We start from the raw sequence: 15,745 nt of genomic DNA on the forward strand, positions 1-15,745 counted from the left end.
TTACTGCCTCAACTCTGAGGACATCAAATCTTAGCTATGAAAGAAAAATAGCAAAAGTGATCATAAATACTACTTAGGTTGCTATGAAAATAACATGATTTAATTTTGATGAAATTGTCTTTGAAACTCTACAGTGTTATGCAAATATAGACAGTTATTATCATTATAATTTTATCAATTTATATTAAATTGGATGCATTTTCATGAGAGACAGTTTACTTAAAGAAGACTTAGAATTATTTATCTCTTTTTGTATTTACTAAAAAATAGAAAAGAGCAGCTGTTTAACTATTAAGATAGTAAGATGATGTTACCCTCCACTTTCATTTTCTTCTCTTACAACCAGGGATTTCCAGACCTGAGTGATGGCTATTGAGAACTGCACTGTGTTTACTGACTTCCTATTCCTAGGACTTTCTGACAGACAGGATGTGCAACAGGGGATTTTTATGCTCTTTCTGCTTATTTATGGCATAGCTGTGATTGCCAATCTTGGGATGATACTGCTGATCAAGATGGACCCCAGACTCCACACACCCATGTATTATTTCCCGAGAAATCTGTCATTCTGTGGTGTCTGATATTCTTCCTCTGTCTCTCCCAAGATGCTGGTTGATTTCTTACCTGAGAAAAAGAGAATTCCATATAGTTTATGTGCCATTAAGATGTATTCTTTTAGGCCCTTTGAAAATGTGGAATGTCTCATTTTGGCTGTCATGGCACATGCCCATTATGTAGCCATTAGCGGTCGACTTCTTTATACAATTGCCAAGTCCAGGAGAGTTTGTACCCAATTAGTGGCCATTGTCTACATGAAAGGTTTGGTGGATTCAACAATGCACACATTTTGCATATTTCAATTGTCATTCCACAATTCCAATATCATCAATTACTTTTTCTGTGACATCCCACCCTTACTAGACCTGTCCTCTTCACATATATCCATCAATGAGATAGTGATGCCATGTTCATTGGCTATGTTGTGGGGTACAGAATCATCACTGTCCTCCTCACATGCAGTTATATCATAACTACCATCCTTAGAATGAACTCAGCCAAGGGGAGTCACAAAGACTTCTCTATGTATGCCTCCCAAATAACCACTATGGCTATATTTCATGGCACATTCTTGTTCATATATTTTGGACTCAGTTAGAGTTCCTCTACAGAAATGGACAAAATGGCCTCTGTTTTCTACACAGTTGCCATCCCTATGTTAAACCCATTGATCCACAGTTTAAAGAATAAGGATGGAAGGTGTCCTGAAAAAGCAATTGACAGTAAAATATATTCTGAATGAAACCATGTTTTCACTCAAATGTATTTAAATATTCTGAGAGCTAAATTCAGGTACTTTCACATATGTCCCTGTAGTATCACCAATACAGCTTCTAGATATTATTTCTTACTTATCATTGTGCCTAAATTGAGTGTAGGTAGCAGTTACGATTTATCTTAATCTTCCCTCCAAACTAAGGAAGAGTACTAATAGGTTCCCTTTGCTGTCTTGCGAAGAGGGTTATTTTATACTTCCCTTCTATGTTCATGGGTGGGTCCCACGAGATAAAATGGGCATAGAAACTACTCCCTCATGTCTATTCAACTTATTCTCCTACAGGCTCCAAGTTTTTAAAAACAATGTGTTTAATAAACTTGCTCAGTGTAGCCACCCCTGATGCAGGAAGGATTAATAATCACTGGAAAAGGCTTGCCAACAAACTGACCTGGAGGTGAGAAGGCTGGTTAGCCAATGATGAGTAAGACCTCCAGGGGGAGGCAACCTAAGCCAGGCACCGGTCGCCCGGGGACACAGATGGAGACACGATATTGGGAGCGGGAGGGGCCATTGCCTAGGATGCCTTGCATGCTCCAAGATAAAATATGTGAACACAGTAATAACATGATAATATCAAAACAGAGGCCAAGGGAGGGCTTCTTGAGAAATCACTAAGAATTCTTTGCATTCACTAATTACATTGTCTAGAACACCTGTGTATGTTTAACAGATGTAAGATATGTATATATTGAAACGCTGGTTATAATAAACTCATAGTGGCCATCAGCCCTCTCCGCATCTATCCTGATGTGTACATTGGATTGCGACACCGACACTCAGCAAGAAGGGACTTCTAGTGGGTTGATTTGGGTTTGTTTGCATCTTTCCTATGTACCAATATCACCCCATAAACTTTCTATCATAACACTTATAAGTCTATAAGTAGGAAATGAATAAATAAGAACATAATGAAATTTCCTTCCCTAGACTAAAAGTTTCAGAAAGGCATAGACCTTGGATGTCTTGTTTACCATTATTTTTCTACTTTTGATATTTACAATGCTGAGCTCCAGGATGCAATTCGAAAAAATTTATTGACTCAATGAATGAGTGTAGCCTGGAAAATTGTTGCAAAAATGAATCTTTGTAAATTTACCAAAGAAAGAACTCCCTTCTTTAATTTTATTCAAGTATATTCATTTTAGATGAAAGCCATCTGCAATTGTTGTCATTTGGCTTAGGCTGAAATAAGAATCTTGGACAGAGTTTATTTGATGTCAAAATCTTCTCGAGCTATTCCTCAACGTTCTGCCTCAATTGTATCAGCATAGATTCCTAGGATAAGTTGCTCTAGATTACATTGCAACTCATAGACTTTACAACACCCTGTGAATTTCCCTTCTTGCCCTCACTTTGGAGAACAGAGATGGTGCTATTAACAACTATACAAAAACCTCATGAATGGAAGTTTGGAGTAAAAGACTTGGACCTTCTCCAAAGGCCACTATAAAAGAGGAAATCATCTTCCTGATGTGTTCATAAGATTATACTGGTTAAAATAAAAAAATAAATAACTGAAATTCCCAAGTGATACTGTTTAAGTTGTAAAGGAAGACTTATTGACATAAATGAGTTATTGACATAAATGTATGTTCCTTGGGCAAAAAAAAAGGAAAAGTAGTATTTACACTAGTATTCCATTTGTAAGGATTTATATTGGGTCTGTGTATCTGTGAAATAAACTGGAACTATATTCTATACAAAATTTTAGAAGTAGTCATTGCTCAGTAGTTGGATGTTTGATAATCCTGTAATCTATTCCAAAAACTTAATCAATTCCATATGTTGTTCAGACTGTAATCAATTAGTAATTAATTCAATGGTGAAAAATATAATGCAATTTCAGATTCTCAAGAGTATTCATTTTGTTTTATTTTGTTGTCATGAAAGGAACATGGAGATACTTTTTGGTTCTGGGGGGAGGGAGTAATAGGTTATACAAGGTTCCTCATTTAGATCCTTTTCTCTAATTTTACATATCCCTTTAGTGTATAAAATGTGCTGAGTGTTATACAGTCAAAACATCAATGGAACAAAACAAAATATTAAAAACATTCAATTTTCAGCATGTTATTTGTCTTGCATTATGAATTGAGGAGTTTTAGACAAAAATATTTCATCTCATAAATATTTTCTTTTATAACCTCAAACAACTTATTTGTTGTTCATAGAATATGTCACATACTAGGACCTCTCAATTGCTGTCCAAATCCATTCCCAACTCCGTGTACTTTATTAAAAATGTATTAAATATTTCACATCTATAAAATTAAATCTATTTTGTTATGTAAAGTTAGCTTCACTGGCCATGTTTCACATAAATGTGTAAGGGAAAAAAATACTCTTTTATTTTTCTTTACTTTTTCCTTTAAAGACTGATTTAATAGCCTTATACAGATGTTCAGGAAACCAGTGTGTTTGTTTTTCTTTTTGTTTTATACTCATTTTAAGAAAATGATAAAGATGGGAGAGAATTTAAGATAAGAACTAGACCGTGAAGTGAGACTGTCCTGGGTTTAAATATGTATAATATCATTCAGTCGTTTTTACTTGTTAGCTCTATGACCTTAGCCAACTAACTCCCTATCAAGGACAAAATCCCTGATGCTGAAAGAAAAGGCATTATCTTTCATAGCATCATGCCATGAACTGGAGTCTCCAGGATCCAACTTTACCCATTTTAAAGCCTGCTCAACCAATCTGTCCGACTCTGGCTGCACATTCTAGCCTCAGGTCATGTTTAGACCTTTCTGCCCAGTAGCCTTAGGACTTCTTTCCCTGACAATACCTTCACTCTTGGTTAAGGCTGAGCACAGCTTTCTTCACAGATAACCACGTGATTTCAATATCCAGGCCAGATGCCTGAAACTTCTCTACTGATTTGTTTCAGACCCTACATTGCCAAGAAATGAGCTTACATAATTAACAACAGAGTATTTCATTTCATTTTATTCTGTGTGGCCCTCTCTTAGGGGTCATGGTTGAAATGGTACACTTAGCTGCAAAGGAACAATATCCTCCCATTGTGATGAACTCATGAACTTTGGAGAATATTTCCTCCTCAGTGTTAAGGAAGAAGCACTTGGTTCTCATCACCCACAAGCTACCATTCCATTTTTCCCTATTGAAAGCCTACATTGGCCAGAGCCCTGCCTCTTTACCGATCTGAATGGACAAAATTCTTCTGGTGAAGTTAGTTCCACTGTGGTGAATGGAACTGAGGTCTAGATTTAGAACCCAGAATACATTATTACTGTCAGAAGGCTTTCCTCTTTAGTCCATCTCTTCTCCCACTACTTAACCTCACCTTTATGTTAGGACTTAAATTAGACTTTGCAGCCACATCTTCTCTTTGGGTCATGCTCTAGAAACTAGCCAAGCCATCATCCCACTATTTTTCAGTTTCAATTCCCATCTCTGGCTCTGAGAGGATAGCCTCCTTCAGAAATTTTAGCTGTTTGCCTACCAATCAAGAGATTTAAGAGTGAATATATTCTTGAGAAAATATTTTGAGCTATACTTTTGTTTAGTTGATATTTGCAGATTGTTTTTTAAAAAGCCGCTGTACTTGATGCTATGTTGTAATAATCACGTATGTATGGAGTACCCCTCAGGAGAATTAACCTAAAATATTGCAAGAGAAATATATAGTTTCTGCCCATTACTGGCACATAATCTAAATTATACACAACCCATAGTAAACAATCATGTTCATTTCATAAAAATTTACTCAGTATCTACACTAGGGAACATACTATAATGAAGAAGCAAGGGATTAAATAAGACATAATAATTAAAAGATAAATCTAATAGAGGAATAGAACAGACAAATAACTGCATGATTAGACTAGAAGTGCTGAGAGTCTTAAAAGAAGTGCACTTAAGGTTTTAGTGAGGTTTCAAATCTGAGTTGTCATCCGGAATTGAACATCGTGTCACAAAAAGATCATATAGGAATTAGTATCTGAGGAATGCTTTTTAGAGTGAGTGCAATTTGAACCATCAAGCTACAATGTATGTGTATTAATTTGGAAATAATTAATTGAAAAAGAGTCTCAGTGAATTGCATTTATTTACTTTCACAAAAAGAATACTGTGATGTCAGTGACTTATTCAATATTAGTAGTAATTGTGATAAAATTAGGATGGAGGGAGAAAAGAAGTAAGAATATTAGATATAGAACATTATGTACAGGGTAGATCTACCCCTGGAATAAATATTTTAAAATTAAACTTGATTTTTTAACCTGTCTCCTATTAATAGACATCTAGACCATTTTCAATCATTTGCTACTACAAACTATGCTGTGATTAATACATTTGAAAGTAATGAGCTTTTACAGGTTCAATTCCTGGAAGTAGAATTACTGGTTTAAATGGTGCATGCATATTTCATTTTCATATGTTACATGAATTATCCTACATAGAAAATATTAGTAAATTATTCTCCATAGACAACACTAATTTTGGCTTTCATCAGCAATGAAGGAGTGTGATAAAAATTTAATATTTAAAATGGTAAAGAATTAGACATAATACAACTGATATAAAAGGGCCTGATTCTGATATTAAGCTCTGACTCTATTTTGAGCTTAAGTCCTTGCTACCCACAGAATTGGAAAGATCCACATTAAACAGACTTTGTCATCAGTTAGACCAAAGGTCAAGAAACAGACAGGTTGTAAAGTTGTCAAGCTCATTTTCACCCTTTTTTAAGACAGCAATTTTGGGCTAATCACTTTCCTAAAGGCATTTTTGACATCTTTGTTCCTTAGACTGTAAATTAGGGGGTTCAACATAGGTATAATCAGTGTGTAGAACACAGAGGTCACTTTGTCCATATCCAGTGAATGATCAGTGCTGGGGCGCAAATAAATGAAGATCAGGGTACCATGGTAAATAGTGACCACAGTCAAGTGGGAAGCACAAGTGGAGAACCCTTTTCTTCTTCCTTCTGGAGAATCTGTTTTAAGAATAGCTGCTATGATGTGGAAATAAGAGAGAAGAACTGTTAGAAGGCAGATAGCCTCCACTAAACTAGCAAAGATCACCAGAACAATGTCATGCTTGTAAGTGTCAGTGCAAGACAAAGAGAAGAGTGGAGAGATATCACAAAAGAAATGGTTAATCTCTTTGGAGCAAAAAGACAGATGGAAAGTATTAATGGTGTGAATAATTGAGCTCATGGTACCCCCCAAAAATGCTCCAATCACAAGCTGGCAGCAAATCCTCTTGGACATAATAACAGTATAAAGCAGGGGATTGCAGATTGCTATATACCGGTCATAAGCCATGGCAGCCAAGAGGAAAGATTCCGTATCAACTAAAGAGCAGAAAAAATATAACTGTGCAGCACAACCATTGTAAGAAATGGTCTCCTTATTGGAAACCAAATCCACAAGTAATTTGGGGGCAATGACAGAAGAGTAGCATGTATCTATGAAGGACAATATGCAGAGGAAAAAGTACATAGGGATGTGCAAGTGGGAACTGATTATGATTAATAAAACCATCCCAAGGTTTCCCATGAGAGTCACAGAGTAGATGGAAAAAAAAACAGCAAAAAGAACACTCTGAAGTTCTGGATGGTCACTAAATCCCAAGAGAAAGAATTCAGTCTTCACAGTGTCATTCTTCAACTCCATTCTCTGCAGCTCTCCTGGACTTTGATGTTGTGATAGAATAATGATGGCAATATTAATAACAATCCCAATATTAACAAAAAATAGAAATAAAATGATTGAAATAAATAGGGCAATAGTTCTAAATCCACTTGGACATCCTGATAGCATCTAGGCATAGCTACAATTAGTGTAGTATAAGGGATAAGTTTTCACTCTTTTTATTGTTTGTCTCATTAAACGGAAGCATTATCAAACCAGTTGTTGAACTCTAAACCTGGGCTTTACTTTTACTTTCTTCAATTCTCTCATATTCCACCAACGTCATGTGATAGTGGTTAACCACATTGCTAACAGGAAACTCTTAATAAATAGTCTCTGTTGTAATTTGTGTTGTTTTTGTTCACTTCTCAACAGATAAAAGCATTGCTGTTCCAAGTAAAGCCTTTTATAGATAGAAGAGCAGTTCTATATTTCTCACCTTGAGATGTGGCTTTGCTTCTGAGGAATAAAAGAGTTCCTTAAAATTGTTTGAAATCCACTGATAAAATAGAAAGAAGAAAAATTCTGTTTTAGTTATACAAGCTCTGTCACTGAGTAGTTTTGAAAGCTTGGGCAGACTAATTAATCACTGAGTTTCAGTTTCATCACCTGTTATAGGAGAATTTCTCATCAAATCATAATTGTTAATTAACTTCCTTGTACAATCTTAATATCCCCACCATCTTGTTCCTTCACTGTTCTAAAGTTGGAAATATAACAATTCTGAGTCAATGTGAAGATCTATTTTATTTTATCTGGAAATGTGGCAGATATCCAATGTTTCCTCTTTATCATCACTGAAACTCTTTTATTATGTTTCAGCCCTCTTTTTCTTCGGTTGAACCTCTTTATTGGCCTCGTTCTCTCCAGTGGATTCTCACCCTACTTTCAAACATGCTTCAAAATCTATCTGTAAACCACTGTAAGAGTTACCTGTATGAAGTAGATTTTGTATTATGTTTCCTTCTTGCTTAAACACTTAAATGATTTCCTGTCCCTTATAAGGTCAGTATTTAATTACATTCACATTTGACATATATTTCCTTTTTTATCTCACAACATCCATCTCAGAACTTGATCTAACAGCATTACCAAAATCTTACCCTCCTGTTCTTTCCTAAATTTGTTCTAGGTTTTAAATAAAACTAAATATCTTTATTAAAACTTTGCATAATAGAGGAAATAGAAGAATGTAACTATCTGGGAAGTGATTCCCTGGGTATAGAGAATGAAATAGAGATAAAACAATGATTGTGAATTCTGGATTATTACTCAAAGTTTATTTTCTACCTTTGTTCTGTTTCTCACTAAATTAGGTGAATGCCACATAAGTGTGCATATCTGTCATTAATATATTTTCATCTTGTAATTATCAATGATCGATCACATCTAATTTAATTCTAATAGTTTTTAAAAAATATGTTAAGAAACTATTGTCTCTCAATTTCATTCAAGGGTAGAGATTGGAAATCCTGTATTATTGGGCTAGAGCCCGCTCCGATAAACAATCCCTTCACAGAGATGGAAATGTATTAGAGATGGTGGAACTTAAGAAGAAGACTGGAGTAAATAATATAATTATTTTCCAAATAATCTATGTGTTAAATTTAAAACAGAAGTATTAATTTAAAACTAACTTAAATATTCATTTAGGATATGTGCAGGGATAGGCAGATTTAGTTCTTTTGACACAGTAACAGAGACAGAATGTTGTGGTGATTAAAAGCATGGGCCCTGGAGCCAGACTGCCTGGGTTTAAATCCAACTCTGCCATTTAATACTTGTAGGACATTTGCAACATCTCAGGAGCTCTATGGTTTCCTTTTCTGATATGTAACTTGCATGTTATAGGAACACCTGTCTGCAAGGTAACGATGAGGATTAAATGAGCTATTACATGTAAAGTATTTTGAAGAGGGTTCTTCAAATACCAAACATCCAATAAATATTAGCTATTATTATTCAATCATTGAGACAAGTTTGAGCTTCAATAGATATTAATTTTTATTATTTTATTATCAACCAGGATTCACTTTTTGCTCTAGCAAAAGGGTTCATTGGAAAAAGAAAGCATCATTGAGCTACTAGTCAACTCTTTGGAGCTCTCTTATCCTGAAATACATGTGGCTTCCTCCTTAGAAAATATCAACTTTCATTGAGTGACAGTCCATCCATATGTATCAACAAACATGAGAGACAAGATTGTCAATGGACCTCAGACTAGAGCAATGGCCACTGTTGTGAAGGTCAGGGAAAGAAAATTATATCCAGTGGTTAGTGAGGTAAGGATGGATGAAAATGTTTCTTTGTTGTGGCATCAACTCCTTTGCTAATTATGAAGAATGGCTATTAAAAAGTAGGCACCAAAAAAAATAAGCATATCTTTAGGGACAATGCTTAAATAAGCTTGGGTCTTAGCCATGGGGTACAATCACTTCTTTGCTCAAGTTATTTTCTACTAAACCTCTTACTTCCAATCACAGAATTAAAGGTAAGGAAGAAATCAATTTATATAGAGATTATCTACCTGTAATAACCTTTCAAGAATGTTACATGCTTCAAGACTGAAAGAAATTTGCAGGATTCAAAAATGAAATGTGAAATCCAATTGGAAAAATGAAAGGGAAAAGAATACAAGAAACAAAAAATTAAGAGGAGTCCAAAGAGACGCTAAATAATCTGTTTTACACAATCGGCAGGTAAGAATGAAATGAAGATTTCTGATAGAGTTCAGCAAACTTATATATTCCTGCAGTAAGCTCTCTATATGGAATCCTAGTCACTACTTTTGTAAACTTGATTTCCATTCCCTTAAAGCCAACCCACTAATCCCATCCCACTCCTTTTATTTGTGTTGATAACTGTTGAAACCAATGCATGACCATAGGATAAAATAAATAATATAATATACAAATTGAGTCAGCTTTAACTTATATCTAAGCCTACTAAACATTTAAAAAGAAATAATAGATAAAGCAAATTGTATTTATATTTAGATTCAAAGTCAGAATCCAATAATACTGAGAATTATCTTAAGACTATCATGTGTTAAATGTGCTGTTTTGCTGTTGCCATTGTTTTTGTTGGAAATACCTTAAGGGTTTAAAACATGTCATTCTAGGCATATTTCTTCTCAAAACATAAGTTTCTTGGGTGTAAACTAAGTGAGTATAAGAAAATGAGCATTAAAAATCTTATCCAGCTCTAATATCCTAGGATTATGTTAAGAACACTTACCAGATCACTAACTTTCTTTCATTCACCTTCTTACTACACTGTTGTCAGCTGCAGTTCATTTTTCATTGGAAAAATCAACTTTGGCAGTTAAAGATAAAAAATTGACCCATTGCAACATTTTCCATAGTCCATTTGGGCAGGCCTCCTGTGTTCATACAATAGATTTGTGCCTCCCTTAGGAAGGCTGAGGTTCCTTAGAATAATGCAAAACCTTTTATATTTTGCTTTGAGGATTTTGGGATTAGCCTTCCAATCTTACCTTGGATCCCATGAACACACACACTAATATCTAAATCCCAGTGGGAAAAGATATGTGAGCAATTAAACAGTTCTACTGTGGAGTTGATTAAACAAAAAATGAAATGATGTGTTTTTCTACATCCTGAGAATGTCTCAAAGAAAAAATTATTTTGGCTCTCAATATGGTAGATTATTTTATATAAAATTGGATTATGACATTTGCTATCCAGTTTGATTTAATCAGCTCAAAGCAATTTATCAAACAACTATCAGAATGTTCTATGTGATAGGATGGTGGAATAAACAAGAAAGAAACAAAAATGTATCTATCAAGCTGTGGAGAATTAAAAGATCTTGAAAGTAAATGTGTATATGGATGAATGAAGTTAATGACTCTGATATGTGTTATATGTGCATTTATGTTCAAAAGTAATTCTGGCCATCCAAGGACAGAATATATCAGAGAATCTCCATTCAATAAATATATTTTATTTGTGAAAATATTGTGCCAGGCAGTGTTCTAGGTACAAAACAGGAAAAAGGAGGATAATTTGAACTCAACATTATGAATTTTGTCAATTACAGAATAGCGAATGAGAGGCAGTAGAGGAAACAACATAAGCAATTATCTGGAGATTGGAAGTCCTTGGCGTGATTAGAGACTTGGAAATGAGATTTATAGAGAATGTGATGCCTATTGGAGAAAGATAATACTCAAAACACACACACACACATACATATATATATAGGCAAAGAGAGATATGACCAGTTTTGACCCTCTGTCTCTTCCCAGATGATTAATCTCAGTTGAAAGGAACTCTTCTTTTTCAATAATTCTGGCAAGATCTCATGGTTAAGTCATTAGCTTACTAGTGTCCACCCAGAAACTAATCACTGGGTCTCTTGATGACTAGCCATGAACACTTCCCCAAATCCCATTAGGTTCGAAGACAGAGACCCACCAAGAAGAGAAAAAGCTGAGGCCCCACCAGAAAATTTAGATACTATCCGTAAGAGAATGAGAAAAAAACATTGACCCTGATAGTTTAAAAATAAGGGAGTGAGTAGATTATATATGTGAAACAAAACTCCATGAAGAAATAAAAAAGAAATTTTTATGTGGCTGCTTTTCAGCCATGTTTGAGGAGCACTCAGTCCATCTCAATTATTCTCAGACAACTGACAGTGTTACCTAAGAAGCAACATTGGGAGGGAAAGAAAAATCTGACATTTCAAGGTTTTGTGGAACTGAAAGTAAAGCTGATGTCCTTCTTGTTAATAAAATGAAATAATCAGTCTTTAGATAAGAAAAGTGTGTGTATATTTTAGTAGGAGGTAGAGACCATAGTTATCCATGCTAAAGTGAGAGTAATTCTGTGTCCTGTGTCGCAGAAGCCCTAACATCCAATGTCTCTGAAAGGGATATTGCAGATTCTGGAGAGAGCTCAAATTAGACCAATGATTCCCAACTAAGATGATTTCACTCTGTAGCGGAGATTTGACAATGTCTAGAGACATTTCTGCTTGTCAAAAATAAGGATGGGGTGGTCCTGAGGTCTAATGGGTAGAGGTCAAGGATGCTGCTAAACATCCCGTAATGCACAGGACAAACACTCAGAGCACAGAATTGTCTGGCTCCAAATGTCAACAATGCTAAGTTCTAGTTGGAGGACCAAAGGTGAAAACTGTTTCTCTTACCTTCATCTTAAAAAGACAAGGTCTCATGGGTGATATGGGAAATCTCACTCCATTTAAAACATTTTGAAACCGATACAGAATCATGTTCTCATCATAAGCACAATATCATTCCATCCTTTTAGTCATTACTTATTTCTTTTAAGAAATAATGAGTAGCTGTCTTCACCATACATATTGGAATATTTCTAAATGATCCTTACCCTCAAAGCTTTCTTTTTTAAGAAACATTAATAAGAGTACATTTTATGGGACAGATCCTTGCAGTTTTGTTATTATGTTTAAGTTCAATGACAACTTTCTGAGGGTGGCAGCTTCTCCCGAGTTTATATGTGAGAGAATTGAGGTTAAAAAAGTGTATGCGTCTTCGTAAAAATCACTCATGTGGATCTGAAACTGGAATCAGATGTTTAAATTCAAATCAAGTGTTCCTCCTGCTTCACTAAAGCAATAAGTACCTATGCTGCACTAGTGACTCCAGCAAAAATATTGACAATAGCACGTATGAAATGAAATCTTAAGAAACTAAGAAAACAAACTAAGTGTTAACACTGTAGGAACATAGGGCATGTAAATTATGACTGACTTTGCCTTTAAAAGATGGGTGTGTTAAGCTTGAAAATGGACACCTAAATGTCTCAGGTTCTAATCCCTGGAAATGTCACCTTATTCAGATAAAGCTTGCCTGCAGATGTGATTAGTTTAATGATCTTGAGATGAGAAGAGTATTCTGGACGATCTGGTGTGCTCTAATTGCCATTGCAAGTGTCTTTTATAAGAGGGAGACAGATTATTTTACATACACAAGAAAATGCAGTAAAGATGGAGAAGTGAGAGGTTTGAAGATGCTAGCCCTGAAGACTGAAGTAATATGACCACAAGTCAAGGAATACCTGCAGCCACCAGAAGCTGGAAGAGATAGGGAAAAGATTGCCCCCTACAACCTCCTGAGGGAGTATGGTCTTGCTGACACCTTGGTTTTGGCCCCGTGATGTGGATCTCACATTTCTGATCTCCAAAATTGTAAGAAAATAAGTCTATTGTTTTAAGTCACCAAATTTGTACTAATTTATTTCAGAAGCTATAGGAATCTAATTTAATAGGTTTATAATATAAGGGATTTAGAAAATATAATGAATGCTTAAAATAATATCAGGCAGAGCAGAAAAATGTTAACGAGGATATGGAAACTTTAAAAAGGTATGGTATCATATATATGATCCACTTGTTTAATCGAAACTTAAGATAAAATAGAGAACAGAAGATAAGAGTAAAAACAACAATATCAATAACAGCAGATAATTTATTAATCAGTTATATTATACCATACATAATGCTAGGAACTTAAGATGTATCATTTAATTTTTATGAAAAATTTTTAAGAAAAGTAGATTATTGTCAATATTTTTCCAAAGAGAAGATTTTAAAAGTTATAAAATTATTGCCTTGAAATAGAGATGCTGGTAAAAAACAAAATAACCAAAAGACCAAAAAGTAATACCCAGAAGTACTCGTAGGACATGTACTTCAAATATTCTTGGAAAAAAACATAGAATATGAGGCAAATGTATATGCATTCCATGTGACAAATAATAAAGTCAGTTTAACAAGAATGGTTTCATGTGTGGCCGGCCTGGTTGCATAGTGGTTAAGTTTGTGCATTCTGCCTAGGCAGCCCAGGGTTCACGGTTTCAGATCCCCAAGAGGACCTGGCACAGCTCATCAACCACACTGTGGCAGCATCCAACATAAAGCAGAGGAAGATTGGCAAGGATGTTAGCTCAGTGACAATCTTCCTCAAGCAAAAAGAGGAAGATTAGCAACAGATGTTAGCTTAGGGCCAATCTTCCTCACAAAACAAACAAACAAACAAACAAAAAATAAAAGTATGGTTGCAGGCATTACAGATGATGAAAAGACATATCTCTTTATGTACACTTTTTTAGAAATATATTGATGTTATTTCAAATCAGGAAACTACGTCTAACAATATCACCCGAAAAACCCATTCAAGACAGTTAGAGATCAGAGAAGAGCAGCATAGGTACCTGATACACTTGAACTCTCCAAGAAAGAGGATTAGACATGGTTTAATAAAGATAGGCAGCTGGAAAAGATAAAAAGCATGCATCATCCGTTAGCTCAAAAAAATACATCCCTATTTTACTTTCCATTCACATCCACTCAAAGCTAGCCCCTCATTGAAAGTCTTTGATAAAACCCTGACTCTTGCTAAGAAAATAGCTTTTCAAAAGGGAATTTGGATCTCAAAACTCTTGAGAGCTTCTTTCACATCCTTGTTCCTCAGACTATAAATCAGGGATTCAGTATGAGAATCACTGCATTGTAGAATACCGAGGCTACTTTGTCAGTATTAATACCCTTGACAGAACGGGGCTGGCAATAAACGAAAAGTATTGTTCCATGGAAAACAATGATGGCTGTGAGGGGGTAGGTGCAGGTGGAAAAGATTTTGCACCTTCCGTCTGCAGAGTGCATCCTTAGGATGGTGATGAGAATAACAAGCAGGAGGTGTGGATGATCAAGATGGTGATGATCTCATTGAAAGTGGCCACAGTGAACACCACAAGTTCATTCCTAGAGATATCATAACAAGAAAGAATAAAGAGAGGGAGTAAATCCAAAAAAAAAAGTGGTTAATTACATTCGACCTATAGGATGGGATTTCAAGAGCTAAACATGTGAACCAGAGAACACACAGTTCCAGAGAAGTACAGCCAGAAACCAGCACCATTCAAAGTTTCTGGGACATGGAGTCCATGTACAGCAGTGGGCTACAGATGGCCAAGAAATGATCATAAGCCATCACAATCAGCAGGAACACCTCAGTGACTGCACATGTCCAAAACAAGTAGAACTGCATCATGCATCCCAGGAAAGAGATGACTTTTTTCTTGTTTAAGATATTGGATAAGATCTTTGGCATGATGATTGTGGAACAGCAATGATCCGCAAAGGATAAATGGCTGAGAAAAAAGTGCATGAGGGTATTAAGTTTAGAGCTGACCTGAATCAGTGCAATTATGTCAAGGTTGGCCCAAACGTAGTGACTCCATATGTGAGAAGGAACAGAAGGGAGAGAAAGACTCTCAGCTCAGGGGATCTGATAATCCAAGAACAATGAACTCTGTCACAGTGGTACAGTGCTCTTCTCCTATTTCCATCATATATCAGGTTTGGGAAACGAAATGATGAATTTTTTTTGGTTTCTTCTGAAAGTAGAATTAGAGAGAAAATAGATTTATATAAACTTCAAAAAATACATCAATATCAAACACAGTACATTTAAAACACAATTGTCAAATAACTCAAAATGTTCACCATCTCAGTGGAGCCCACGGATAAAAATTAATTTAAAAATCAGCAGAAACCTATCTGTGAATAAAATTAGTTTTACTTCAAATCAGGAGAACAGATTGATTTATTAATCTATATCTATCTATCTATCTATCTATCTGTCTGTCTATCATCATCACCAGTACTGAGAGTGGACATCCTGCATTGTTTTTCACTATAGGGGAAATCATTCATTCCCAAAGCATTAAGTGTGATG

General features: G+C 35.3%; 1 protein-coding gene and 2 pseudogenes across 1 annotated transcript; 1 reads left to right on the forward strand and 2 right to left on the reverse strand.

Annotated features, from left to right (window-relative positions):
- The first annotated feature begins 239 nt into the window (after window positions 1-239).
- Window positions 240-1,415, forward strand: LOC139074349 (olfactory receptor-like protein OLF2; annotated as a pseudogene).
- A 4,621-nt stretch (window positions 1,416-6,036) lies between these two features.
- On the reverse strand, window positions 6,037-6,981 carry LOC103544437 (olfactory receptor 5I1-like). Its single transcript, XM_008511283.2, has one exon. It carries the CDS (start codon window positions 6,979-6,981, stop codon window positions 6,049-6,051), a length of 933 nt encoding a protein of 310 aa, XP_008509505.1. The 3' UTR covers window positions 6,037-6,048.
- A 7,422-nt stretch (window positions 6,982-14,403) lies between these two features.
- On the reverse strand, window positions 14,404-15,476 carry LOC139074582 (olfactory receptor 5L1-like; annotated as a pseudogene).
- Window positions 15,477-15,745: the final 269 nt, after the last annotated feature.

Source organism: Equus przewalskii, chromosome 11 (assembly GCF_037783145.1).
Source record: "Equus przewalskii isolate Varuska chromosome 11, EquPr2, whole genome shotgun sequence".
NCBI classification, from domain to species: domain Eukaryota; kingdom Metazoa; phylum Chordata; class Mammalia; order Perissodactyla; family Equidae; genus Equus; species Equus przewalskii.